Raw genomic sequence first — 25,750 nt, 5'->3', positions numbered from 1 at the left:
TCTTCACTCTGCTGTCAGCCTTATATGCAGCTATTCTCCATCAGGTATTTCAGTGAAAGACTAATGTTCCCACAGGAAGGATGCCCAAAGAGAGATACCAGAAATCATCCTCGGCCTCTGATCTTAGGCCAAGAGGTAAGGCAGAACCAGATGGACAGGGACGGCTCCTCTTTTGGGCAATGGACAGACTTCTCAGGATATATTTGAGGATATTGGGACATTAACTAGTTGGTGCAGATGGCTGTATGAACTAGGAGGCAGGCCAGTAGTTATAACAGATGTGGAAGAGCTACGTAGCTCATTTCAACTTCCCCTCTTCCCTTTAAATAAAACACCCCCACTGTAGTTGTTACAGTTAGTTTCAGTCTTTATTTGTCTTCCCCAGATATATAGTATGCATGACATTAGATGGTTATATATTCATTTATTTAGAAGTCCACAATATATACTGCGCGATGAAAAAATACATACTATAGAACAGCACTTATATGATCACTTTTATCAATACATATATACCTAGGCACAAAGGTCCAGAGAAAGATCACAAGGACATTCACCAAAGGACTGACGACGATTGTATCAGGGTGGGGGTTTCAGGTAATGTGCACTTTAGGTTTTTTCTTTTTAATTTCACTTGGAAGGTTCAAAGAGATACCACTTCACAGATAGATTAAAATCACCAGAGAAAGACACACAGAGAAACAACCATTAAGCAGTTAGTGGAATGAGCAAGGAATGATATGGGCCCATGCCTCTGTCTTGCATGGTAACCCAGTCTGCTTTTTCTTCTCCCAAGAAAAGCTTGTTTTAAATGAATTCCTTATGTTAGAAGCCCACCCCATCCCTTTTCCCTCCAGAATTAGCTTTTGAGGAGACTTAAACGTTGATCTGGGGCTGAGGCACACACCTTAGTATGGTGCAGGGGGCTTTGGTCTCTCCATATGAGTCAGCTCCTGCAGAGTGACAATCAGATTCTCAAAAACCTGGCCCTTGTTGCTGGTATTGTCACAGGTTTCTTTGGCATGGCCCTCTTCACCACAATGAGGACAGCGGATGGGGTACTTTCGCTTTCTGGTTCTGCCTACATCCCCGGGCCCATTATTCCTTTGCCCAGAACCACTGCTAGTGGAAGGAGACTCCTCATCAGATTCATCAGGGGATTCAATAACTAGCATTTCTTCCTGAGTACTGACTGTGCCTCTGAGGGATGAGGTACCTGGGGATGAGAGTGGAGGGTCCTCAGGCTCCACCAGGATCACATCCTCATCTGAATCATCCTGGGAATCATCTATCTCTATCACGTTACAGTCAGCACTGCCAATCACTATAGGCAGGGAGCCCTGAAAGACGACAGGGCTGGCTGCCCGCTCCATTACTGTCTCAGATCTCCTGGGCCGCTTATTTCTAAGGAAAGTCTCATCCCAATCCTCTTCCTCCCTGATCATCCTGATTAACTCCAGGAAGTCGGGAAGGCTCTCCTGCTCGTTATGCGCGTGCATTTGGAGAAGACCCTTAAGCTTGATGCGCAGCTCCCTACTCAGCTCAGCCCCTACAAGGAGCTGGTGCAGGCGAGTTCTGTTTGCCTCGCTCTGAGGAAGGACCCCTGCCTGGATAGCATTCTGCAGCTGCACCTCTAAACGGATCACATACAGGGATGGTTTCTCTCCCTGTGCCTGCAGGGTGTTTAGAAATTTGCCATGTGCTGTTATACTGCTCTCAGATTCCCCAAACAGCAACTTCATTGCCCGCAAAAATTCTGCTACGTTTAGATTGGGATTGTCAGCCTGGAACAAACGCATGGCCTCCCGGGCAGGGCCCCTAAGGGTTCTCATCAGGCGTTTAATCTTATCCTCTTCAGACATGGGCCAATCTGGCAGGACCTCATGGACTTGGCTTAGCCAGTTCTCAAAGGTTTCTTCCCCCGGGGCTAGCTCGGCCCTCCCAGAGAACGACTGTATGTTTCTCTCTGCAATGTTAGCTATCAAAGGACCGAGGCTCCTCCCCAGGGCCCTCAGCATGGAATGGGCCAAAGGCATAAAAGCTGCATTCTGACGGCGACTGTTACCCATCCTAGCAAGGAGGCTAGCCATGCCTGACAACAATTGGGTATCTGAATACAAGATACTTGGACTTTCTGCTAACAAAAACGGCCTAGTCTGCAGAAACCTCCAAAGAAACGTTCCCGGGCAGTATCTTCCTTGCGCTTGGGTAGGAGCTGTAAAATAAATAAATAAATAAATAAATAAATAAATAAATAAATAAATAAATAACAATGGACTTGGAAACAAGCTTCTAATAACATTTTCTACAATCTTGAATATTTTCCCACTTCACAACCTTGAGGAGCAATAGTTTCTCTATGCTAGTGGTGCCTTTGTCAGTCACATCTCCCTCCCTCCCTCCCTCCCTCCCTTCTGGACCCCACCCCACTGCCTTTTCTTTAGGAGAGGCGACAACTGTTGCTTGGAATTCTAGCTACAATAGCCTTTGGAGCCCCTACTAGGCTCTCAAATAGAAGGCAATAGAGTAAACCTTACAGAATTAATAAGTAAAGCCTTAAATATATTAGGTAGCAAGTTCCCCCTCCCCCACCCCCTGCCCCTCCCCCTTTTCTATGATTCTTACCAGAGCTCAGAAACTGGCTTCCACCTTTATTTCAAGCCGAGCCTTTGCAACAGGTGCTTTCCGTAATAGTTCTTGTCCGGGTAGGGCTGATCTCTGACCACAGGCTCTCAGATCCAGGGGTTCTGGGCCTCCAGTTTATACTGCGCCACAGCAAAAGGAAGGGAGGAGAAGGGTCTGAGACGTCAGCAGTCTCATCATGCCCTCCCAGGCGCCATTGTCGCCAGGAAGAAAAACCCTACCTTCAGAATAAATGCCAAAAGGGCCCACCCCTCCCCCAATCCATTTTACCCGGGGAAAACAGCGGCCTACCAGCTCTGCAATCAGTCACACAGAATTCACGTTTGAAATCGGCTTTGATGGGCTGCTATGGAGAAAAAGAAGAGACATTGGATACCCTCCCACCTCTGTATTTCTATCCCTGAAGAGATGAGAGAAAGGGGGTTTCAGGATAAACGGATTGTGAATCATTACGCATTGTCCTTTTCTACCTTCCTGGAAAAAAAAAATCCCCTCTCCAATCTAAGCAAATTCTAGATAGCATCCAGGTGAAACTCACCTCATACCATATAGCCCAACCGCTAGGGTGTTCATTTCCTTGCCTCGAACTTGCCAATTCTGAAGCCCAAAATATTAAGGTTTCTATCCTCCCATCTCCGCATTATGCGGTTGCACCTCCCTTTTTTTTACCTTCGTAGATGGGCAGAGGATGCTCAGGGTCTGCTGTGAAGAGCTGTCTCACCTCTTAGGGCCTACAGGAGAAAGGATGGCGTCTCAGCCCCTGAGCTGTCTGGGCTAGGCTCTTTGCAGGGCTGCCCAGCCAGGGGTAGTAGAGACGCAGCGCGTTTCCAAGGCAGCTGCAGCTGCCCCCGCCCTCAGTTCAGCCTGCAGAGCTGCAGCGGCTGCTTTTAGCCTCTGCCCATTGAGACAAAAGAGAGTGACGAAGGTAGTGGTATGGCCAATCAGCAGTGAGCAGGGGCGGCCTCCCGGCAAAGCCTGGGCCAGGATGCTAATGCCTGCCAGAGGGGGGAACCTGCTGGAGGGGGCTGCGGCAGACTGGCGCGGGAGCGAGCGTGGCGTCAAGTGCAGCTTGGACTCACGGACCTGGCCCATTTACATTTCATTCGTGAGTTTGCAGCTTCCTCTCTCTTCCCTTCTTCCTATCGCCTTCCGCTTTGGCTCCCCTCGGATGCTTTGCGACCAGAAGCCTAAAACAGGAGGTGGGACCGAAACCAAGTGAACAATGAGAGTTCTTCACCTTTGTATAGGGGGGAAGGGGGATAGCATTTGCTGAGCACTTCTGTGTGGCCAGTGCGCTTGCACGGATTTCTCGTTTATTCTTCCACCAGTCTTGCGCTAAAACGTAACAGTGTACCCATTTTAACAGAGAGGGGGATGTAAGCACCTAGGCACTATGGGTAGGAAACACAGAATCAACCGCTCTCACCCCAGCCCTGGCATCTAGCCTGTAAACACCCCTTACTAGTTAGTGGAAAAAAGCCAAGAGGAGGATGATAGGACCAGTATAGGGCTACATAAAATTAATGATCAAGAACTGATGTCTGCAACTTACAGATGAGAAAACTGAGCTACCAGGAGCTTAGGCACCCTGTCCTATATCATGCAGCAAAGAAGCTAGTAGCGTCCGATTTTGCACCTCGGTCAGCTGTTCTGTTGATGCCAGCATTTTCCTCTGTGTTGATGCCAACACTGTGCCCTGTGCTGGGCTACGCAGAGAGAGCATTTTCACTCGTACATACATATCCACAAACTATCTCAGCAGCTTTGTTAATATAATGGTTGTGCTGATGAGAGGAGTGGGGAGAGATGGGAAAGAAGAGAACGGCAACCTTTATGGTATGCATTGTACCAAGGAGGAAACTGAGGCACGTTTTTGCTCCCATTTTCACACTAAAATAAACCACACTATGATTAAAAAAAAAAAAAGCAGCATTTCTGTCTGACCACCAAAGGAAATCGGACTCAGAGATGACTTGCTTAAAATTACAGGTGAAGCCAGAGCTCTCAATCCTGAATTCATGCTACAAACTAAAGTGTGGGCTCCCAGCTGGCTACCACAGAATCTTTGTCGAGGGTTTGTCAGACATGCACATTCCTGGGCTCCAGCTCTGGAGATTTGGCTTTACTGCCACTGGGGATGAACGACGTCATTTGTATTTTGCCCGTTGCTCTAATTGATTCTGGGTTATAGAGAAGCCATGAACATGAACCACTGTTCTAAACACCACACCATGCTGAAGGCATCAATAAATGACTCTGCCACTTAAATGTTTGTCCACAGTCTATTTGCCATGAAACTTAATCCCAGAGCAGACGTTCCTACCTCAAGTTCTTCTTGAAACTGCATGCAAAGCATTCGAGCATATATTTTTTCTGATCCCATAGCTCTATAAATTTTCAGATGGGCCTGCGGCCTCCAAACAGTTAAGAATCACTCACTGCTCTACAACCTTCATAACATCTTCCTCTTTCAACACCTGCTTGAGGACAACGTGTGAGAAACAAAACATCATTTGACCTAACCCCCACACCACAGCTCGTTGCTGCTGCTGCTGATATAGCTCTTTCATTTCCTGGCTCAAGGCTAGGTTGCTAGGTTGCCCTTCTGTGAGCTCTTCAGGGGACTTCTCCTTTGCTGGATTTGGCATAATGGCTCCAGAGAAGGAGCAACTCCATGGAAACGGCATGCAAGGCTGTCCAAAGCGAATGGGCTGTGAAGCCAGAGACTAGAAAACCTGCTCCATTTTTTCCTGCTTCTGGTTCTTAGCAGGTAACAGTTCTCCCATGTAGATGGTAGCTAGGAGGCCCCTGTAGGGTTTGCACTGGACTCTTGATGCTTGGACGCATGGGAACATTTGAAACCCTGCCATTATCCTGGGCTTTGCCTTCAACCTGCTAAGATATTTCACCTATTCCTGTCTGCCTTCTTATTTACAACTGTAGTGATTAGAATTACACAAACAATCCAAATTTGGAAGGGAGTACCTTCTCTATTGATGTTGAAGTCTTCCTCTTGGGGGTGGAATAGTGGTGGTAAAGTTAGAGAGCCTTAGAGGTACATAGGAGACAGGCAGTTTACCTTACAGAGTTAGGGCTGGGACTGGGAGTGCCTGGTGGGTTTTCTTCATATTTTGCTCTGCTCCCTAGTATCATGTTAGACAGCGACCTCATAGCAGACCCTTGTTCTGTGTTTCCACTGGCTTTATCACCAAAGTAGATGTTCTGTTGGACCAGGTAGGTAAGATAAGGAACTAAAGGAGAGACTCGAAAGGTCTGATCGAAGAATAATGAGAAGAACGGATTGGGTATAGGTTCAGAGGTTGAAGCAAGAATATTTTAGAGCAAAGTTACTAGCAAAATCCTTTGGGATGCAGAACATCTTTTATCTCTGGCCACGTGGATGGGAGTGTGCACCAAAGGATGGTTCTAATGAGGCCACATTTTCGGATTTTGACAAATGAACCTTAAAAGCTTGAGGATTGGGAGGCAAAGCTTTCAGATGAAATAATAGTGGCTACTTTTGGCAACCTCCTCTGTGCCAGGAACTTTACATTGGTTATCTCATTTAAACTTCTCGGCAGCCCTGCTGACACAGGCATCACACACCATTTTTCAGCGTAGCAAATTGAGTTTCAAGGAGGTGAAGTGGCTTGCATAAGGCTGTACTACTTGGAAGTGGAGCCGCCGCCGGGATGACAGTCCAGGGCCAGCCAACTCCAGAACCCATGAGTACCTTCCATCTCCATTTTGAGGCGAAAGCATAAATGTATCCTGCAAGGCTGGGGATGCAGTTTGCCAGAAGAGTATCTTCTTAGTATGTAAATCATAACCCCGATTTTGATCCCTGACACTAAAGAGAAAAATAAAAACAGGATAAAATAAAGCGTCTAGTAGAAGATTCTATTAGAACATTAGATTCTATTAGCCATTAAAACATGTTGGTTTTGTTGTGATTTGAGCTTTGCTGCTACCACTTGACTTAAAAAATGAAAATTTATGGCACAGGCTCTTTATATTCTTGATACAAAAATCGCTTTAAAAATAGTGCGTGATACAGGGGGTGAGGTGGCTGCTGGTGAGTGTGATTGCTACTAAGCCTGATCACCAGAGGTCGGTCTGGGAACTGACGGTGTGGAAGAAGAGAACTGAGGGCCCCAATTGTTCTCTCATCTCCTCAATGACATGGTGCCACCCCCTCCACCAAAATAAGAAAGAAATACAAATTAAAACAATAATGATATTTAGATTCAAAGATTGGAGAGAATTGACTAAGGTCATAAAGTCAGGTAATAGCAGAGCAGAATTCAAACTGAGGATTGTCTGACTATAATGCTCTCAATGAAGAAAATAAACAAAAACATGGCCCTCTTTATGACTCCTTTTATTAGCCTCTACTTGTCTGGTTTTTTTTGGGGGGGGGTGTTGGGAGCATTGTTACGAATCATAATATAAATATCTGGTATGCAGATTATCTTAGGTAACCCCTGTGAAAGGGTCCTTTGACCCAAAAAGGGTTCGTGACCCACGGGTTCTAGTGGGTGACCAGTGTTCTAGAAGCACCTATCCCTGCCAACATTGGTTTTTTGTCCTTTAGGTCTCTTCCTCAGTGTAAAACACCTATTTCCACTTATCCCCCTAACAAGAGGTAACTTACTTAAGGCTGGTGCCACCCCTTTCCTGAGACCATAACACATATTAATGGCACATTTTAGTGCACTGGAAAAATCTTATGGAGAGAGTGACTCCTGACTTTTGCAGATCTTTAGCACTTGAATGGGGTTCAGTTTGATACGAATAGAGCATGCACCATCATATCGAACCATTCTTCTTGTACCCCCTACCTTCCCAATCCCTAACAATTAGTCTTCTACTTACAAGTCTACAATCTTTAAGTTTCTACTTTATAAAAGCATGTGATAGTTGATGTTCTGTTCCAGACTAATTCCACTTAGAATAGCATCATTTAGTTTCTTCCATCTTGCCGTAGATGAAAGGGTTTGCTCTTTTTTTATGATGCAATAATATTTCATTTACTAATATACACACCTCAAGTTCATTATCCATTCATTTGTTAATGGTGCTTAGACTGATTCTGTAATCACCATCATGGATAATGTGGTAACAAACTTGACCAATTTAGATGTCTCTTTGGTGGGTTGGGGATTTAGCTCAGTGGTAGAGCGCTTGCCTAGCAAACGCAAGGCCCTGGGTTCGGTCCCCAGCTCCGGAAAAAAGAAAAAAAAAAAAAGAGTAGATGTCTCTTTGGTAAGCCCATTGAAGTTTTTCCAGGTATATACTCAGGAGAGGAATAGCAGAACTATCTCCTTTTTTTTCCTTTTTTGGGGGACCATTCACACTGATATCCATGGTGTCTATGCTAACTCACATTTCCATAAACAATAGATGATGGATGTGTTTTCTCCACATCCTTGCCAGCATTGAGTTTTCCTTGTCCTGTGTAAAATATATTGTTCTTTCTCTTTTTTGACCATGTGATGTTTATTTTGTCTTCCAGTGTGAGTTAGTCCATTGCTGAACTGTCTACCCGACTCAAGTCCCACATCCTTGAGGACAGGTAGCAAATCCTATCTATCTCCAGCTCCATAGTGATTTGCCCATGACTTAAAAGATGACTGAGGGGGTTGGGGGTTTAGCTCAGTGGTAGAACGCTTGCCTAGGCCCTGGGTTTGGTCCTCAGCTCTGAAAAAAAAAAGAAAAAAATATTTATTAAAAAAAAAAAGATGATTGATAATGTGCTTTTTGTAACTGACCAAAAGACTGGCTGAGAATTTCTCCAAATGAACAGATAGATGCAGGGCTGATTCATAGGATGCCCACCATGATGCCTATCTGCACTAGACTAGCCAGGGACGTCTTAGTTCTCATATGCTCATTTGATTGGTTTTGTAGACATGGGAGACAGATCATAAGGTTTTTAGATAGTGATTGTTCAAGGCAGCCTCCAAGCCCCTTCTCCATTCCATTTGAAATTAATGTTAGGGTGCCAGGTTCTCCTAGAAGGTTATGTTGAGCCTAAAAGAAAGCTCTTCCCTGGCTCCCAGAGGAACAGTGGATATGTTCCAGCATGTCACTTTATCTGGCTCTAGATAGTCTTCGGGAATGTGTACTTTGTGAAAACAGATAATGATGTTGGGAATAATCATTTTGGATAATTTTAAAGCACCAAGTCCTAGGTTTTTGGCAACTTTATCTCATGTTGTTACTAATTTTATATCAGTCCTTTGTGTTATAGACATTATTGTCACTACTTTAGAGCTGAAGAATGTGAGACATCAACTTTCCTGTCCGTCTCCCAGATCGCACAGCTAAGTAAGCAATGAAGGCAGAATTCAGTTCTGGATCTATTCCCCAACGTATCTTTTTTTTTTTCCATCTTTATTAACTTGGGTATTTCTTATTTACATTTCGATTGTTATTCCCCTTCCTGGTTTCCCGGCCAACATCCCCCAACCCCTCCCCCTCCCCTTCTATATGGGCTTCCCCTCCCCATCCTCCCCCCATTACCACCCTCCCCCCAACAATCACGTTCACTGGGGATTCAGTCTTGGCAGGATCAAGGGCTTCCCCTTCCACTGGTGCTCTTACTAGGATATTCATTGTTACCTATGAGGTCAGAGTCCAGGGTCAGTCCATGTATAGTCTTTGGGTAGTGGCTTAGTCCCTGGAAGCTCTGGTTGCTTGGCATTGTTGTACATATGGGGTCTCGAGCCCCTTCAAGCTCTTCCAGTTCTTTCTCTGATTCCTTCAATAGGGGACCTATTCTCAGTTCAGTGGTTTGCTGCTGGCATTCGCCTCTGTATTTGCTGTATTCTGGCTGTGTCTCTCAGGAGAGATCTACATCCGGCTCCTGTCGGTCTGCACTTCTTTGCTTCATCCATCTTGTCTAATTGGGTGGCTGTATATGTATGGGCCACATGTGGGGCAGGCTCTAAATGGGTGTTCCTTAAGTCTCTGTTTTAATCTTTGCCTCTCCCTTCCCTGCCAAGGGTATTCTTTTTCCTCATTTAAAGAAGGAGTGAAGCATTCACATTTTGATCATCCGTCTTGAGTTTCGTTTGTTCTAGGGATCTAGGGTAATTCAAGCATTTGGGCTAATAGCCACTTATCCATGAGTGCATACCATGTATGTCTTTCTGTGATTGGGTTAGCTCACTCAGGATGATATTTTCCAGTTCCAACCATTTGCCTACGAATTTCATAAACTCGTTGTTTTTGATAGCTGAGTAATCTTCCATTGTGTAGATGTACCACATTTTCTGTATCCATTCCTCTGTTGAAGGGCACCTGGGTTCTTTCCAGCTTCTGGCTATTATAAATAAGGCTGCTATGAACATAGTGGAGCATGTGTCTTTGTTATATGTTGGGGCATCTTTTGGGTATATGCCCAAGAGAGGTATAGCAGGGTCCTCAGGTAATTCAATGTCCAATTTTCTGAGGAACCTCCAGACTGATTTCCAGAATGGTTGTACCAGTCTGCAATCCCACCAACAATGGAGGAGTGTTCCTCTTTCTCCACATCCTCGCCAGCATCTGTTGTCCCCTGAGTTTTTGATCTTACCATTCTCACTGGTGTGAGGTGAAATCACAGGGTTGTTTTTATTTGCATTTCCCTTATGACTAAAGATGTTGAACATTTCTTTAGGTGTTTCTCAGCCATTCGGCATTCCTCAGCTGTGAATTCTTTGTTTAGCTCTGAACCGCATTTTTAATAGGTTTATTTGTCTCCCTGTGGTCTAACTTCTTGAGTTCTTTGTATATTTTGGATATGAGCCCTCTATCTGTTGTAGGATTGGTAAAGATCTTTTCCCAATCTGTTGGTTGCCGTTTTGTCCTAACTTATCAATGAGTGCATAACCATCTGTGTTTTTCTGTGATTCCCCAACGTATCTTAAGAGAAAAATTCTCAAGACAAGCATGACCTTTCTTTCCTAGGTAAAATACAAGTAATCAGAGTTTTAAAATGATGTATGAGATACTTAAAGTATGGTGCTTCTTGATTACTGTTCACTTTTAATCCCTCAAAATTATTGACATAAATGGTAGAAGGGATTCATGGTATAAAAGTACAACACCATTATCAACCACAGGTAAAAAATCTTCCACATCTGAGCCCTTGTGACAGAATACAGTTTGGAGGATGCTGACAGAGCAGTATTCCTTGCCTGATAATTGTATAACTAAAGTAAAAGAGGCTCCAAGAGGTCATTAAATTTCTAAAGTCCTAGAAGATGTTGATAACAGAACCAGAGCTTACAATGTGAGTATGCTAAATCATTTTCTGTCTACTAAGTAAGACTGCCAGTATATAAAAATGTGGGCAGGAACTGGAATGTTACTGAAGTCAGGGTTAGATGAAGTGAAAACCTTTTATCTGATCACTTGTCCTCATTAAGGCCAAGGTGAGCTTCAGAAGGGAGAGCTGTGGAATGTTCCAGGCTTCTGTCGATTTAGAGGTCTGAGTGACCTAGGTAGGAAGAGGTAGGGGAGGGGTCCATTTTGACTCTTGAGATATGGATGTGACTGCCAAGTGCCCAGAATTATTCAAGAAGGATGTAAGAAATGCCTCCCCCCCTTGAACCTTTGTCCCTGACGAACTCTTTCCCAGGAACGCAGGGCCTTCTACTCCCCCTCTGGCCTTGAAGGTGAAGGAGGCTGAGGCTTTAGGACAACATGAAGTGCTGGGAGCAGGGCAGATGTTCATGGGCAGAACACAGAAGGGTGAGCCTCCTCCATCACCAAGAAACGAGTGTGGCTTCAGTAAGGGGTTGCAAAATGATATTATAGGGTTAGGGCTAGAACAGGACAAGAGGCCAGGGCCAGGCAGGGCCAGGCAGGGCCAGGCAAGGGTGATTCTAGGAGAAGCAGTCTAAAGCCAGTTGTGAGTGCAGAATCCCAGAGAAGGCTGTATAGCCTACATGTAGCACCTAACCTAGCTTCATTGGCCTTTTGTCCTATTAAGTGAGCCATAACCACAGACCACAGTGTTCTAGGTTCTGTGTGAAACTTGCAGTCCACAATTGTGGCTAGACTTCCTGTTTGTGCCTTCAGTCTTGATCAGCATGTGCTCTCTTCATCCTCTCCCTGATATGTCAGCTGCTACTGCTGCACACTCTCTCTTCTCAGGCCCATGAAACCCTCCCTCTCTCCCTCCCCTGTGCCCTCCCTCCCTCCCTTCTGACAAGGTTTCACTACACAGATCAAGCAGCTTTTGAAATTCAGATTCAAGTGATCTCTTACCCCCAGCCTCCCAAGTAGCTCAGATTACAGGTCTGTGTTACCACAACTAGCTCTTGTTTCTTTCTTGATTGGAAGTTTCCCTTTTGCATCTTAGCCCCCAAATTGCATCTAATACTACTACTCCATGTCTTAAGTGTGTGTGGGGGGTGGGGGTGTCTCATGTTTTTCCTTGAACTTAATAAGTAGTTAAGGATGACCTTGAACTCATTGCCTTGTCTTTACAACCCAATGATGGGTTACATATATGCACCATTGTGTGCAGTTTATAGGGTGATAGGACTTAAACACAGGGCTTCATGAAAACTAGGAAAGCATTCTGTCAACTGAGCTACATGCCGTGATGGTGGTGTTTGATTCTTACATATGTGGAACATGATTTGTGATTCTGGTATGCAGTGAGTAGTAGCCAGGCACCCTGATAAACATCCTTCTGTGGCTAAAACCAACAGTAAGAATAAAGAACGATCTTGCACCAAATGTCAGTAGAGCACAAAACGAGAAACCCTGCTATATTCTATAGCTATACATATAAAAGGTGAATAACTTGACAACTGTCACGTGCTGTGCATCATGGCATGGAGGAACTTCCAGAAGCAGCTAATCTTCCCTCCTTTCAATTATGGAGGAGTAGGGTCTTGTCATGAGACAGCTATAGTTTGGGCAGGAAGCTACAGAGGTAGATGGGAGGAGGTTCTTACCCTCAAATTTACAACCGACTTTGAAAAAAAGCTTCTTCTCACTGCAACTTTTTACTACTTTAAAAGCGGGGGGGGGGTGGGAGAATGGAGGGCCAGAAAAAGGAATAACATAAAACATTCAATAAAAATACAAAAAAACAAAAACAAAAACAAAAAACCACCAAAATGTTTTGATGGGGAGAGGGCTGAATCAGTAAAAGGCTTGTTCTGCAAGACGAGGAGCAGAGCTTGGCTCCATAGCATCCACATAAAAATGCCAGGCATGGTGGGTGGCACATGCATGTAGTCCTAGAGCTGGGGAAGCAATAGCAGGAGGACCTCTGGAACTCTTTGATCAGCTTCTTGCCAAATTAGTAAGCAGCAGGTTCAATGAGATACCCTATTTCAAACAATAAGTTAGAGACTTGTGGAAAACAACCAACATCAATTTCGATCTTCTCCTAGGATGCTCATGCACACACATACGTGTATGCCTGAGTACACACACATGCTGACAAACATGCACACACACACACACACATATACACACACAAACACTAACAAACACATATTACCCTCACCCCCTCCACACACACACACTAAAAATAACTTGTGGGCTGGAGGCTGTGAATCTGATTCTAGACTTGCTTGGCACACACAACACCTAAGATCAACCCATTGTGTGGTAAAATGTAGTATGGGCAAGAGAGAAACGACTTACATATTCAGTAGGCCATAAAATCCAAAGTTTGGGGTGGGGGGTGAAGCAACAGCTCACCAGAAGACCAAGGTTCAGTTCTTAGTCCCACATCAATGTGACTCAAACTGCCTGTAACTCCGGGAGATCCAATGTCCTCTTTTAACCTCTGTGAGTGTATTCATACATACATGCAGGGACATTTTCAAATTGCCAAGTCCCGTGGTTAAGAATCGAAGGTAATAGGTTTCCTTATTTCTATGATTCTTAATCATAACTCTTTGAATGTTTGAATTTTACTGTGTCACCAAGGTACCACACACTATCAAGGGAAATAAATTCAAAATTTTATTTAAAGTTGATGAAATATTAATTCCCTAAGGGCGTGTCTGTTCTAGAAACCGTCAAATGTGTTTCTCATAGTTCTATGTCAGACCAAACCAGGAAAATCCTTGTCAAGACGTTTAAACGGTAGCCTAACTTCTTGTCTCCTCTTGCTAGCTTCTTCCACCTGTGTCCCGTTGTATTCACCATGGAGGAGCAGAATAACTCTGCTGGGAAGGAGCTTCAACACAAGACACGAGCAGAAGTTCCAGGAAAGAAAAGCTGGCAGTCACAGGCCTACACCCTTGGGGCGATTTCCAACTTTATGTCTACTTTCCTGACCTTTCCTATCTATAAGGTTGTGTTCCGGCAGCAGATCCATGCTGTGGCAGTGTCAGAGGCTGTGAGACAGCTTTGGCACGAAGGCCCTCAGTACTTCTACCGGGGCATCTATCCTCCTCTTCTCTCCAAGACCCTCCAAGGGACTCTGTTGTTTGGCACTTATGATAGTTTGCTGTGCTTTCTCTCCCCTGTTGGGCCACACTCCCTTGGACAGCGCTGGACTGCGGGGCTCATGTCAGGTGTAGTAGAAGCTGTAGCACTTAGCCCCTTTGAGAGAGTACAGAATGTGCTTCAGGATGCTCGAAAGCAAGCTTGCTTCCCTAGCACCTTTAGCATTCTCAAGGAATTCAATTCTTATGGGCTTTGGGGGAGGCTGTCACTGGGCTATTATCGGGGTTTCTGGCCAGTCCTGGTCAGAAACAGCCTGGGAAGTGCTCTCTATTTCTCCTTCAAGGATCCTATCCAGGATGGCTTGGCAAGGCAAGGCCTGCCCCATTGGGTTCCTGCTTTGGTGTCTGGTAGTGTCAATGGAACCATTACCTGCCTGATTCTGTATCCTCTGATTGTGCTAGTTGCCAATATGCAGTCTCATATTGGCTGGCAGAGAATGCCAAGCCTATGGGCCTCTGCGCAGGATGTGTGGGACACTCGAGGTAGAAAAATCCTGCTGATTTATAGAGGAGGATCCCTGATCATCCTCAGGTCCAGTGTGACATGGGGCCTCACTACTGCTATTCATGACTTCTTGCAGAGAAAGTCACACACCAAGAAAGAGATGAAAGACTGACCAAAGGAAATGCGGTGGCTATGGTATCTTTGTTTTAAATCTTTCCTTGTTGGTTGTGTATAGTATATTTCTTTGGCTTGGTTACCTAAAACAACCATTACTTGCAAACTGTCACTGCATGTGAGAAGCTCGTAACTTTTCACCTGTTAGTCACAGACAAAACCTACCAGGATTCCTTGGTCAAGAAAAGTCTCCCTAGGCTATACACAGAACCTGGAGCCTTTAAATAAGCTGTAGCCCAGATTAAATGTCGTTTCTTCAAGGTTTCTTTTTGTAAATAAGAGGAAACTTTAAAAGAAGACTCTACTCAGTACTGTGAGTCTGGGGTCCTTCTATGTGTCCCTCTGAGCAAGCTGAGTGGAACTCCAAGTTCAACGAACTACACTAGACTTTGAGGACAACTTCAAAGATGCCTATATTTTACTAACATTTCTCACTGCCTCTACCACAGCCACTCTCACTTCAAGCTGTGGGTCCCATTTTCAGGGTATCTGCTCTGATTAACAACCCTAGATTAGATTCACTTCCACCCATCAGATGCCTCAAGATGCCACTGCTGATCCTAAACATGGGGCTGAGAAAACATTTGGTGCCTGGATAGAAGGAAAAAAGACTTTAAAGCAAGAATTTTAATTTAATTACATGCCAAATAGAGAAAAATATTACTATAGATGGTTTGGTGTTATCTGATATATATTATATATCATATATATATATATATATATATGATTCTGTTGCCTACAAACCATTTAAGTTTCTATAAGAAACTTGGACTTAGCATGAACTTATCTCTTCATAATTCATTGCTAATTCTGTTGATGTGAACAGCTCTATAGTGTAATGATCTTAGCCTGCCATTAAAGGCCATTGTCAATATGGACCCCATATAACTTTCTGCACATTTTTTACCACACATGCATGAAATGCATAAGCCAACCAAACAGTGTTTTTCACTCCCCAGACATTCCATGAACTTACCCAAGGATATACTCTGCCCCACACTGTTCTCTTCATTCGCACTGTTCCCCAATAAAAGACCTCGAATTTACAAAAGTCCAGCTCCAATCGCACTGTCTAAATGGAGCCACTTCTCTATCGCCCCCCCCAAACCTGAATGTTGCATTACTTTTGTGATATTCATTTTTTCTCAGCTCATCAACATGCACTGATCCCTTCATGTCACTGATCCCATGTGGCCCTAATGTTCTTGCCGTTCTTCAATACCTCCTACTAGTCTGTAAACTTCTTGAAAGCAGGGATTCTTGTATGCATTTTTAAATCCTCCATTGTGCCTAGGTGCTCAATAAAGTTGGTGAATTATCGAATTGATTATCAAGCTGTGATATGGTCTCTATCCTCAGGGTGCTATCCCTATTACATGAAGATAATGTTACTGACTCATTGTCAATGAGACACATGCCTTTTGGATGTGTTTACTTTCTTTTAATAGTGGATTTAGTTTTGTGCTAATTATGATGCCAATGACAATAACAATGACAATAAAATTATGTTCAACCACAATATTTACTGAGTTTGTGGTATTTACAGCATGCTTGTGATTATAATGTCTTTAGCACCAGAATCACACCGCTCAACTCTCGTGCTCCTTTCAACTCCAGAATTTTGAGTGTTCCTACGAAGGTATGTGCTGCAGTTCTTGCTTCATACATGGTACCATGATAAATTCCTCTACCCACACCTCCTAACTGAACCGAAATTGTCCTTATAAATGTGCATGTGTGTGCACATGCGCACGCACACACACACACACACACACACAGTGCACTTTTTGAGACAGAGTCTCTCTGTGTAGCCATTGCTGTCCTATGACTTACTCTATAGGTCAGACTGGCAGCCAGGCAGTGGTAATGCATACTTTTAATCATGGCACTCAGGAGGTAAAGGCAGGCAGATTTCTGAATTTGAGGCCAACCTGGTCTACAGAGTAAGTTCCAGGATAGCCAGGACTACACAGACAAACCCAATTTCAAAAAACCAAAAAACCAAAAACCAAACAAACAAAAAACATAACAAACAAACAAAAGATAGACCAGACTGGCCTTGAACTCAGAGATCAACCTGCTTTTACCTACCAATGCTGGAATTAAAGGCTACCTACATAATTAATTTTCAATGTTCTAGATATGCTATTTGTATATTCAAGTTTTTTTAAAAAGACAATCTTTTATCTCTGTGATAATTCTATAGGGCTGTTGCTCAGTAGCGGAGACTTTATCTAGAATCCTTAAGGACACCCACCACACCACAAAACAAACAGAGGCATAAAATGGGGTTTTTACCAAATTGTTTTTTACCTGGAGTTTCTAGTCCAGGCCAGCCTTGAACTCCATATTGACAAGGATGACCTTATACTTCTGGTCTTCCTGCCTTCCACCTCTCTCTCCCAAATTTTGGGGTTGCAGGTGTGCACCATCATGTCCCATTTGTGTGGCATTGGAGCTCAAACCCAGACAGAGCCTTGTATATGCTCGGCAAGCACTTTAACTGACAACAGCTCCAACGCCACTTGCCAAATACCATGAAATGAAAATTCACCTGACACGTTTTAAGACTCATTTGTAGTAGTTTAAATTTATGCTAATTGCTTTATACATAAGCTTTAAATATGAGTGTTGAAATTTGAAGTTATGAAATTACAAAGATGTACAACCAAAGCATGGCACAATTTATATTTTTTTCCAAAAATTGGATCATATAAAAACCTAAGGAATACTATAAAATTACATAGACCTATCATTTTTCCAATTAAATCTTCTGAATAATGGTAATAAAATTATGTTCAACCACAATATTTACCGAGTTTGTGGTATGTACAGCATCTTGTGATTATAATGTCTTTAGCTCAATAAAGTTGCTAGTTAAGACTGCGATTATCGGCGAGCGACTTTAAATGTCAACATTAATGTTTCATTGTGATGATAATCTAGTCGTTTTTATTATATTTAAAAAATTACTTTCAGGACTTGAGATCCACAAAATGAGGAGCTAATGAACATCTCTATTGGTTTAAAGACATATTAAATCTAAAGTTTTGTTATTTTTTAAATGTGTAGCCCAGGCTGGCCTCAAACTCGTGATCCTCCTGCCTCTGCCTCCTTCAGCAAATCCTACCGGCGTGCACCACCACAACCGGCTAAGTCTAAAGTTTAACATCAACACATAAAAGTAGGCAGAAGTATACACAATATGATTCAGCCATAAAGAACTACATACAGGTTTCGGTGGGATATTTTTTGAAGAATGCAATTACTGGTCTGTGGGGTGTGCATACTTTCAATATAACTGAATGCTGCCTAACATTTTCTGACAGCACAAATTTCTACAAAATTCACCAGCTCCTGTCGCTCCACCTGCAGGTCAACACTTCACATTACCTGACATTTTTTTACCTATTATTTACCCAGTGGCAGTAAATGAAGTCTCCTGCTTTGATTTTTCTGATCATTAATAATGTTGAACATATTTCCATATGCCTGTTGGACATTAGGATCTCTTCTTTTGTAAAATCATTTATTCAAGACATTTGCCGGTTTTCCTGTTGAATTTTGTCACCTTTTCAAACTTATTTACGGGAGTTATTGATTCTAACTTCAATCCTTGGTTCTCTTTACAGTAAGTGTCTCTGTGTTCTGAGGAGAAATTATTTTTTTGAATATAGAGCCTTAGTTTTTCATTTCACATTTATTTCTTCAAATATATTTGAAGTTAATTTTGTGTAAAATGTGAGAATAGTGGCTGGAGATAGGGTGTTTTCCTAGCATGTGCAAGGCCCTAGGTTCAACCCTAGCATGTAAATGCTATGAGGCTAGAAGTTCACTTTCATCTTTTCTCAATAAATATCCAGTTATCCTAATATCATTTGTTGACAAACCCTTTTCTCCATATTCATTTATGACAAAATTCTATCAAATATGAAGCATTTATATATCCTTGAGTCATCTGTAGAGCTGCTCTGTTCCACTGTTTTCCATGTCTAAGTTTGTGCCATCATACCATCGCTATATATTCTATCTCCATAAACAAGACTTGGCGCAAGTAGGGAAAGGATGGAGGAAGAGAGTACTGGAATCAGGATGGGGGACTTCTCTGGGATGAGCTGGAACTTAGGGCTTTGGAAACTCCGGGGGATCTATGAGGGTGACCCTAGCTAAGTCTCCTTGCAGTGGAGAATATGGACCCTGAGTTGGCCATCTCCTGTAACCAGATAAGACTTCAATGGGGGATTGGGACACCAACCCAGCCACAAAACTTTATATCTACAATTTGTCCTGCCTACAAGATGTGCAGGGTTAAAAGATGGGGCTGGGTTTGAGAGAAGGGCCAATCAATGACTGAGATCCAGGGCATGTGGGGGAGCCTACACCTGGCACTATTAATGATATTCTGCTATATTTGCAGACCAGAGCTTAGCCTAACTGTCATCAGAGAGGCTTCATCCAACAACTGATGGAAACAGATGCAGAGACTCACAGTCAAACATTAGTCAGAGCTTGGAAAATCCTGCTGAAGATGGGGAGGAAGGGTTGTAGGAGCCAGAGGGGTCAAGGATACCACAAGAAACCCTACAGAACCAACTAACCTGGGCCCATAGGTGCTCACAATGAGGTGCCAACGAGAGAGAATGCATGGGATGGACCTAAACCCTTTGCCCACATGTAGTAGTTGTGCAGCTTCATGTGAGAGTCCTAAAGAAGAAGCAGGGGCTGTCTCTGACGCTGTTGCCTGCCTTTGGATCCCTTTCTCCTAAATGAGCTGTCTTGTCTAGCCTCAATAAGAGTGAATGCACCCAATTTTACTGCAACTCGCTATGCCAAGGCAGACTGCTATCCATGAGAGGCTATCCAATGCTCTCCATTTTCTGAAGAGAAATGGAGGAGGAGTGGATGTGGGGAGTGTTAGGGGAAGGACTGGGAGGAGAAGACGGAGGAGAAACCAGGGTCGAAATGTAAAGTAAGTAAATAAACTGATTAATGTTTTAAAAGATAATCAGAAGACTTTTACAGGAACGAGGACCTATTTCTCAAGGTATAATTTAAAATGTGTTAATTGCTACAATTTAAAGTTTATGTACTGTTTAAATGAAAATAAAGTAAAATCGGAATCATAAAAAGAGGAAAAAGTATTGGGATCAAAAGAGAAAGTCTTCTCACATTATTCTTGTCCCCTCAGAGTTTAAGTGTTCTTGTCACTGTCTACAAGAACAATAGATTTCACTTATTTCTCATCTCAATGTGACCACATTCACTGTTTTGCACCAAAAGAAAAAAATAAAGGAGCGAATGCAACATAAAGTAAAGCAGTAGGTTTAGGTACAAGAAAGTAGTGGTAATTCTGAAGATTCTGCTACCTTTATAGAAAATAAAACATCTTCTGTCTGAGTGAGGTTTTCTCATCCCTTGGGGTTACTCGTTGAAAAATGTGACCCTAGGAAATAGTCAAGGTAAAAAGTCAACAGTGCCCTATGTTTTTGGCATTTACAATGCTTTAGTCAGTGTTTCTAGTGTTGTGATGAAAAGAAACACTATGACCAGAAAGCAACTTGGGGAGGAAAGGGTTTATTCAGTTTACACTTTCCACATTTTGTTCATTACCAAAGGAAGTCAGGACAGGAACCTGGAGGCAGGAGCTGATGGAGCCATGAAGGGTGCTGCTTACTGGCTTACTTGCCCAGCTTTCTTAGAGAATCCAGAATCATCAGCCCAAGGATAGCATTATCCATTGAATGGCACCACCCACAATGGCCTGGGCACCCATTCATCAATTACTAATTGAGAGAATGCCTTATAGTTGGATCTCATGGAAGCATTTCAACTGAGGCTCCTTCTTCTCTGATGACTCTAGCTTGTGTCAAGTTGACAGGGAGGTAGCTAGTATAAAGAATGATAAGAGGGACTGGAGAGATGGCTCAATGGTTAAGAGAACTGGCTGCTCTTCCAAAGGTCATGAATTCAATTCCCAGCAGCCACATGGTGGCTCACAACCATCTGCAATGGGATCTAATGCATATATTCATATGCATGAAATAAATAAATAAATAAATAAATAAATAAATAAATCTTTTTAAAAAAGCATAATAATAAGTGACAAGGATGCTTGGTGGCCACAGTAGGCTGCCATTCTCCACAATACTATCAGCAACAGATTTTCAGTATTGTGGTGCTGTTTTCCAAACGTTGAGTTTTACTACTTACTATTATTAATTATTATTGTCTTTTCTGTTGGTTGAGGATTTTATGTCTGTGTATGATGTGTTTTGAACAAAGACACAATCCCATTCTCTCTTTTCTGATTCCTCTTCTATTCTCATTATAATGATTAACCCCTTATTTCATGTATCTTCTTCTTCATTTAGTGCTGACAGTATGTGCATGGGAGTAGGGCCATCAGCTGGAACATGGGTAGCCTCTCAAGGACCTCATCTTTGAAGAAAACTGGCTTTCCCTTTCCCAACAACCATCAACTGTTAGTAATTCTCAGCTAGAGGCAGGACTTCTTGTGCTCCTTACTCTTCTTCTTTTTATTTATTTATTTGTTTGTTTGTTTCATGTATGTGGGCACAATGTTGCTGTCTTCAGACACACCAGAAGAGGGCATTGGATGCCCATTACGGATGGTTGTGAGCCACCATGTGGGTGCTGGGAATTGAACACAGAACCTCTGAAAGAGCAGTCAGTGCTCTTAACCACTGAGCCATCTCTCCAGCCCCGCTCCTTATTCTTCTATGCTGGGATATTGTCTGATTTAATTTTGATCAGGTCATGTACCTGTAATCACAACTGTTCAGAAAACATGGTAGTAATCCATTGCGTCTAGCTCTTAAAATCTTTCTGTCCCTCTTCTGGGATAATCCCTAAGCCTTGGAGGAGGTAACTTCAGTCTACATAGTTTTTGTCTTCTGTTTCTTGCACGTCAAAGTACTAGGTGAAAAGTAGTGTCAGCAGATTGTCTTGTGGTTATTCTAAACTAATTGTTCTCCTGGTCAATGGCACAAAAAGTCTAAAGTGTCACACGATTATATAGGAAATGTTCAGGAGTCAGGAGTGGATGGCCCTGAACCACTGGCTTCACATCTGTACTATGAACTGGCCAGAGATTAGAACACAGGCTACTGAGCATAGGTTCAAAACCACTGGTCATTATAGTATGGTCCTTTCCCAAGGCTGCATTTAAAAGCAAAAACAAAACCAAAAATGCAGGATACAACTAATTCAGTTTGGCCCTTGAAGCACAAATATTAAAATCTAACTGGTAAGATGTAGCTGTTTAATGTGAGGCTCCTAAGTTGGCAGAGGAATGAATGTATTTGCAAAGAAGGAATTGTGGTCCTCAGGTCTAAAGCTGTGGAAGAGAAGGGGAACCTAATCTTGCCAATAATTCGTCCCTTAGCCATCAGCTTTTATACCATGACATCATCAAGTTCTACTATGGGTGGGCTGCAGGCAAACTGAACAGAGACTGCCTTCCAGAAAACTAGACGGGGAGGGGGCGGGGCAAGCCAGGACTTGTCCAATCAGAGAGGCCTGCGTAGGACTACGTCAGGCCGTTTGTTCAATTGTGAAGGGTGGGCAGAGAGTAGGGGCAGACCAGTTGAAGAGTTATCAGCTAGTGGCTGCACCCGCGAACACCACCCTGGTCCGGAGGTAGCTGCGGACAGAATTGCTGGCCTGATAGAAGCTTTGGAACGAGCAGGTGAGAACGTGTGGCCCTCACGGGCCAGGCACAGTGGCAACTGCTGTCGCCTGTGCTAGCGTTTTCGAGTTTTCGCGTTTTCAGGCGACCGAGCTCTGTCTGAGCACCCGAGTTCTCTGAGGCTTTGTTTCTACCCAGTGCGGTCCTGGTGAGGATAGGGGTCCCTTCCTTAGGAGGTTGAAAGGGACGAGCAGCTGGAAGGAGGGTAGGAAAGGCCTTCTAGGGTTGGCTTTCGATCGCGGTCCTGGCGGTGGTGGTGGAGGTGGGGGGGGGGGTCCCCACTTTGGGCGGTTCAGAGGGACCCGCTGCTCTGAGGAGTTAGTGAAGGCTGGAAGGAGGGCTGGGAGGGAGGGAAGGGCGCCCCTCTGCCCCGCCCTGTGGTTACACATGTGTGAATCCCAGTTTCCTGGCTTTGGAGGGCTGGGGGGGGTGTTCACTTGGTAAAAGAGGGTCTTAGGGTATCCGTGATTGAACCGCGCGGTGTGTTTGGGCCGTGTGGAAGCTTCAGGGATAAGAATTCTCCAGTTTACTTTTGTCAGTAGATTGTGTCCCACCCCAATGGGGTGGCAAAGAAGAGTTCTGCCTTCTGATCTTTGGGATCTTTTCCTACTGTCCCTTTCTGATATACTTGTGAAATTTAGAGGATACCAAGGATTTCACCACGTGTACCTTTGTATCATGCCTATTAGTAGTGAAGACTGGCTGAAGTAGATTTTAACTCTAGGCTTACTTCACTCTACTAACGTTCAGTCTGAGCCTATTCAGCTTTCCCCCTTACACATTTGCTAAGGCCACAAGAAGGTGTGGGACTTGTAATGCCCTCATTCTCACTGTGACTTTCATCATTCAATTAGACGTCAGTACAGCATTGTGTGATGACACTTTTTCTGTGATGCTCACCACCCTTCCCAAATACCCTAAAAGTAATTGGCTAGAAGTACCTATGCTAGAAATTTTAAAGTAAGCCCCACCGCAAAACCCATACCACCGGTTTCTAGAGTATCTTGCTTTCTAGAGCATCTTTGTCTGCTGTCATTTACTACCACCAGATGGGCCAATGCTTTGCAATTAGAGTACTCTAAGAAAAACAAGACTTTCTGACATTCTGTTGAAAAACAGCGTGTGAAATACTCACTGACAGTAAATGAATGTTTTTACTGTGACTCAATCTGATCATAGTTCTAGTGGGTAACATTTTTGTCTTTTAGTCAAGATGAGTGATAAACCAGACTTATCAGAAGTTGAAACATTTGACAAATCAAAGTTGAAGAAGACTAATACTGAAGAAAAGAATACTCTTCCTTCGAAGGAAAGTAAGTAATGGGGGTTTCTAGTAGTGAAAGTTGGTATAGTCAGTTAACAAACCTATGTTCTTTTATGTTTTTCACAAAGTAAGTTATAGTGTCCCACCATACTTAACAGTTTAAAATATCCACTAGCTGATTTTGTTACTGGGCATAGATAAGTGGTTCTTCCATAACAAACACTAGTAGTATAAAGAAACAAAAACCATTTTCCTGTTGAAAATTACAAAAATTACATTGAAAATAATCTTGGAATAATTGACAAAAAACTCGATGTACATTTGTGAGGATTTGCAAGTGCTACCTTCCTTAGTATTCTGAATTTAGAGCATGTATGATAACCATTTGAAGATTTAGCACAGAATTCTTCTTAATGGAGCTTGGTTTCAAACCCCAGACCTTAGTTCACAAGACCCAAGCCCTGCACAAACTCTAGGAGGACACTAGACATATTAGAGAAATTCTCTGCTAACGGTATTTTTATGTTTCTTTTTTATCCCTAGCTATCCAGCAGGAGAAAGAATATAATCAAAGATCATAAAATGAGATTCTCCTCTCAAGAGCAACTTCAACTTTGCTGGATAGTCTTGGATTTAGACATGTTTCTGTAAACCTATCCAATATGTAGACATTTTAGGCGGTTCCTGATAGGTTCTTAAGTACCCTGACTGAAAGGTCAGCATTTAACACCAATCATTAAATGTGTTTTCCACTGCTCACTGGTGTCTAACTTTCATTGTCAGTATGCTTTGGTGGGCCTTGGCGCATGTGGGTTTTTCACTTGCTGCAAGGCAAGGCAATTTTAACCTACACTGGGTGCCTCATTTGTCATCTTTGTGACATTGTGTGCTTCTGAGCTCCTTGGATTTCTTTTCATTTCTACTTTAACATTAAATTAATTATAGTCACAAGAATCCAATGGCCTATTCTTTGTCGTCTAAGGGATGGAATTACACAACGGTACTTGATTTGATTAAAAATGGTTGGAAGAAAACCTCTTGAGCACTTTGCCTATGTGTGAAATGCAAGGCCGTAATGCACACTAATACATTCATTTTCGAATGAAGGAATGGCAATAGAGGGCTTAAATTGATCTCTAGAAGATAGAAAAAGATCACTGTGCTTCTCTCAAAGTGTTTCTCAACTTAATGGAAACACCCAAACCTGGAGTTGAATGGAGAGGCAGCAGGAGACACTTGATAAAACACCCTAATTAAAGACAACAGAGTCTTCTACTGAGGGTACACTGAGAAATTAATCTCTGCAGATGACATATATTATTTAATCTCTGTTCTGGTTCTTGCATTGAATAGAACCGAGCATTTTGATTCTTTTAGTAAACATAAGTGCTGTTGAGTTAAATGTGTCTCTCCCAGTTCATATGCATCTTTTTTGCTCCCAATGTGTGTGTGTATGTGTATGTGCTTGTATGTTTGTGTGTGTATGTGTGTGTGTGCGCGAGTGTGTATGTGTGTGCGTGTGTGTGTATGTGTGCTTGTATATGTGTGTATGTGTGTTTATGGGTGTATGTATGTGTATGTGTGTGTATGTATGTGTGTGTATGTGTGTTTGTGTATGTGTGTATCTATGTGTGTATTTGTGTATGTGCGGGTATGTGTGTATAAGTGTGTGTGTATGTGTGTATTTGTGTATGTGTGTGTATGTGTTTGTGTATAAGTGTGTGTGTATGTGTGTTTATGTGTGTATGTATGTGTATGTGTGTCTATGTATGCGTGTGTGTATGTGTGTGTATGAGTGATGAGTGTATATGTGTGTTTGTGTGTGTATACATTTGTATGTATGTGTATGTGTGTGAATGTATGCGTTTGGGTGTGTATATGTGTATAAGTGTGTGCATGTGTGTATGTGTGTATATGTGTGTATGTGTTCGTGTGTATGTGTGTATGAATGTGTTCATGTGTGTGTAAGTGTGTGAGTTTGTGTGTGTATGTGTGTGTGTACGTGTGTATGTGTGTGTGTACGTGTGTATGTGTGTATGTGTGTGTAT

General features: G+C 42.9%; 3 protein-coding genes across 8 annotated transcripts; 2 read left to right on the top strand and 1 right to left on the bottom strand.

The window, feature by feature from the left end:
• Window positions 1–343: 343 nt before the first annotated feature.
• Window positions 344–3,546, bottom strand: Zcchc18 (zinc finger, CCHC domain containing 18). Of its 4 annotated transcripts, none has more exons than NM_001402235.1 (4): window positions 3,313–3,546; window positions 2,914–2,989; window positions 2,626–2,765; window positions 344–2,215 (listed from the first exon to the last, which is right to left on the bottom strand). In NM_001402235.1, the coding sequence occupies exon 4, from the start codon at window positions 2,088–2,090 to the stop codon at window positions 909–911; it is 1,182 nt and encodes a 393-aa protein (NP_001389164.1). In that variant the 5' UTR covers window positions 2,091–2,215; window positions 2,626–2,765; window positions 2,914–2,989; window positions 3,313–3,546; the 3' UTR covers window positions 344–908. The 4 variants fall into 4 exon arrangements, with proteins under 4 accessions (NP_001389164.1, NP_001389165.1, NP_001389163.1 ...); NM_001402236.1 differs by having other exon boundaries at window positions 2,935–2,989; NM_001402234.1 differs by having other exon boundaries at window positions 2,935–2,989; window positions 3,365–3,546.
• Slc25a53 (solute carrier family 25, member 53) lies at window positions 3,504–16,249 on the top strand. Of its 3 annotated transcripts, XM_039100049.1 has the most exons (4): window positions 3,620–3,748; window positions 8,159–8,218; window positions 8,882–8,973; window positions 13,777–16,249. In XM_039100049.1, exon 4 carries the CDS (start codon window positions 13,808–13,810, stop codon window positions 14,726–14,728), a length of 921 nt encoding a protein of 306 aa, XP_038955977.1. In that variant the 5' UTR covers window positions 3,620–3,748; window positions 8,159–8,218; window positions 8,882–8,973; window positions 13,777–13,807; the 3' UTR covers window positions 14,729–16,249. The 3 variants fall into 3 exon arrangements, with proteins under 3 accessions (NP_001121074.1, NP_001406499.1, XP_038955977.1); NM_001127602.2 differs by lacking the exon at window positions 8,882–8,973 and having other exon boundaries at window positions 3,504–3,748; NM_001419570.1 differs by lacking the exons at window positions 8,159–8,218; window positions 8,882–8,973 and having other exon boundaries at window positions 3,504–3,748.
• A 6,096-nt stretch (window positions 16,250–22,345) lies between these two features.
• On the top strand, window positions 22,346–24,460 carry Tmsb15b2 (thymosin beta 15B2). The gene is made up of 3 exons (NM_173313.2): window positions 22,346–22,438; window positions 23,647–23,751; window positions 24,246–24,460. The coding sequence occupies exons 2-3, from the start codon at window positions 23,652–23,654 to the stop codon at window positions 24,281–24,283; spliced, it is 138 nt and encodes a 45-aa protein (NP_775435.1). The 5' UTR covers window positions 22,346–22,438; window positions 23,647–23,651; the 3' UTR covers window positions 24,284–24,460.
• The last annotated feature ends 1,290 nt before the right edge of the window (window positions 24,461–25,750 follow it).

The sequence above is a fragment of the Rattus norvegicus genome, chromosome X, assembly GCF_036323735.1.
Source record: "Rattus norvegicus strain BN/NHsdMcwi chromosome X, GRCr8, whole genome shotgun sequence".
NCBI lineage: Eukaryota > Metazoa > Chordata > Mammalia > Rodentia > Muridae > Rattus > Rattus norvegicus.
The sequence above is the reverse complement of the archived record's forward strand: the minus strand, read 5'-3'. Positions and strand labels throughout refer to the sequence as shown.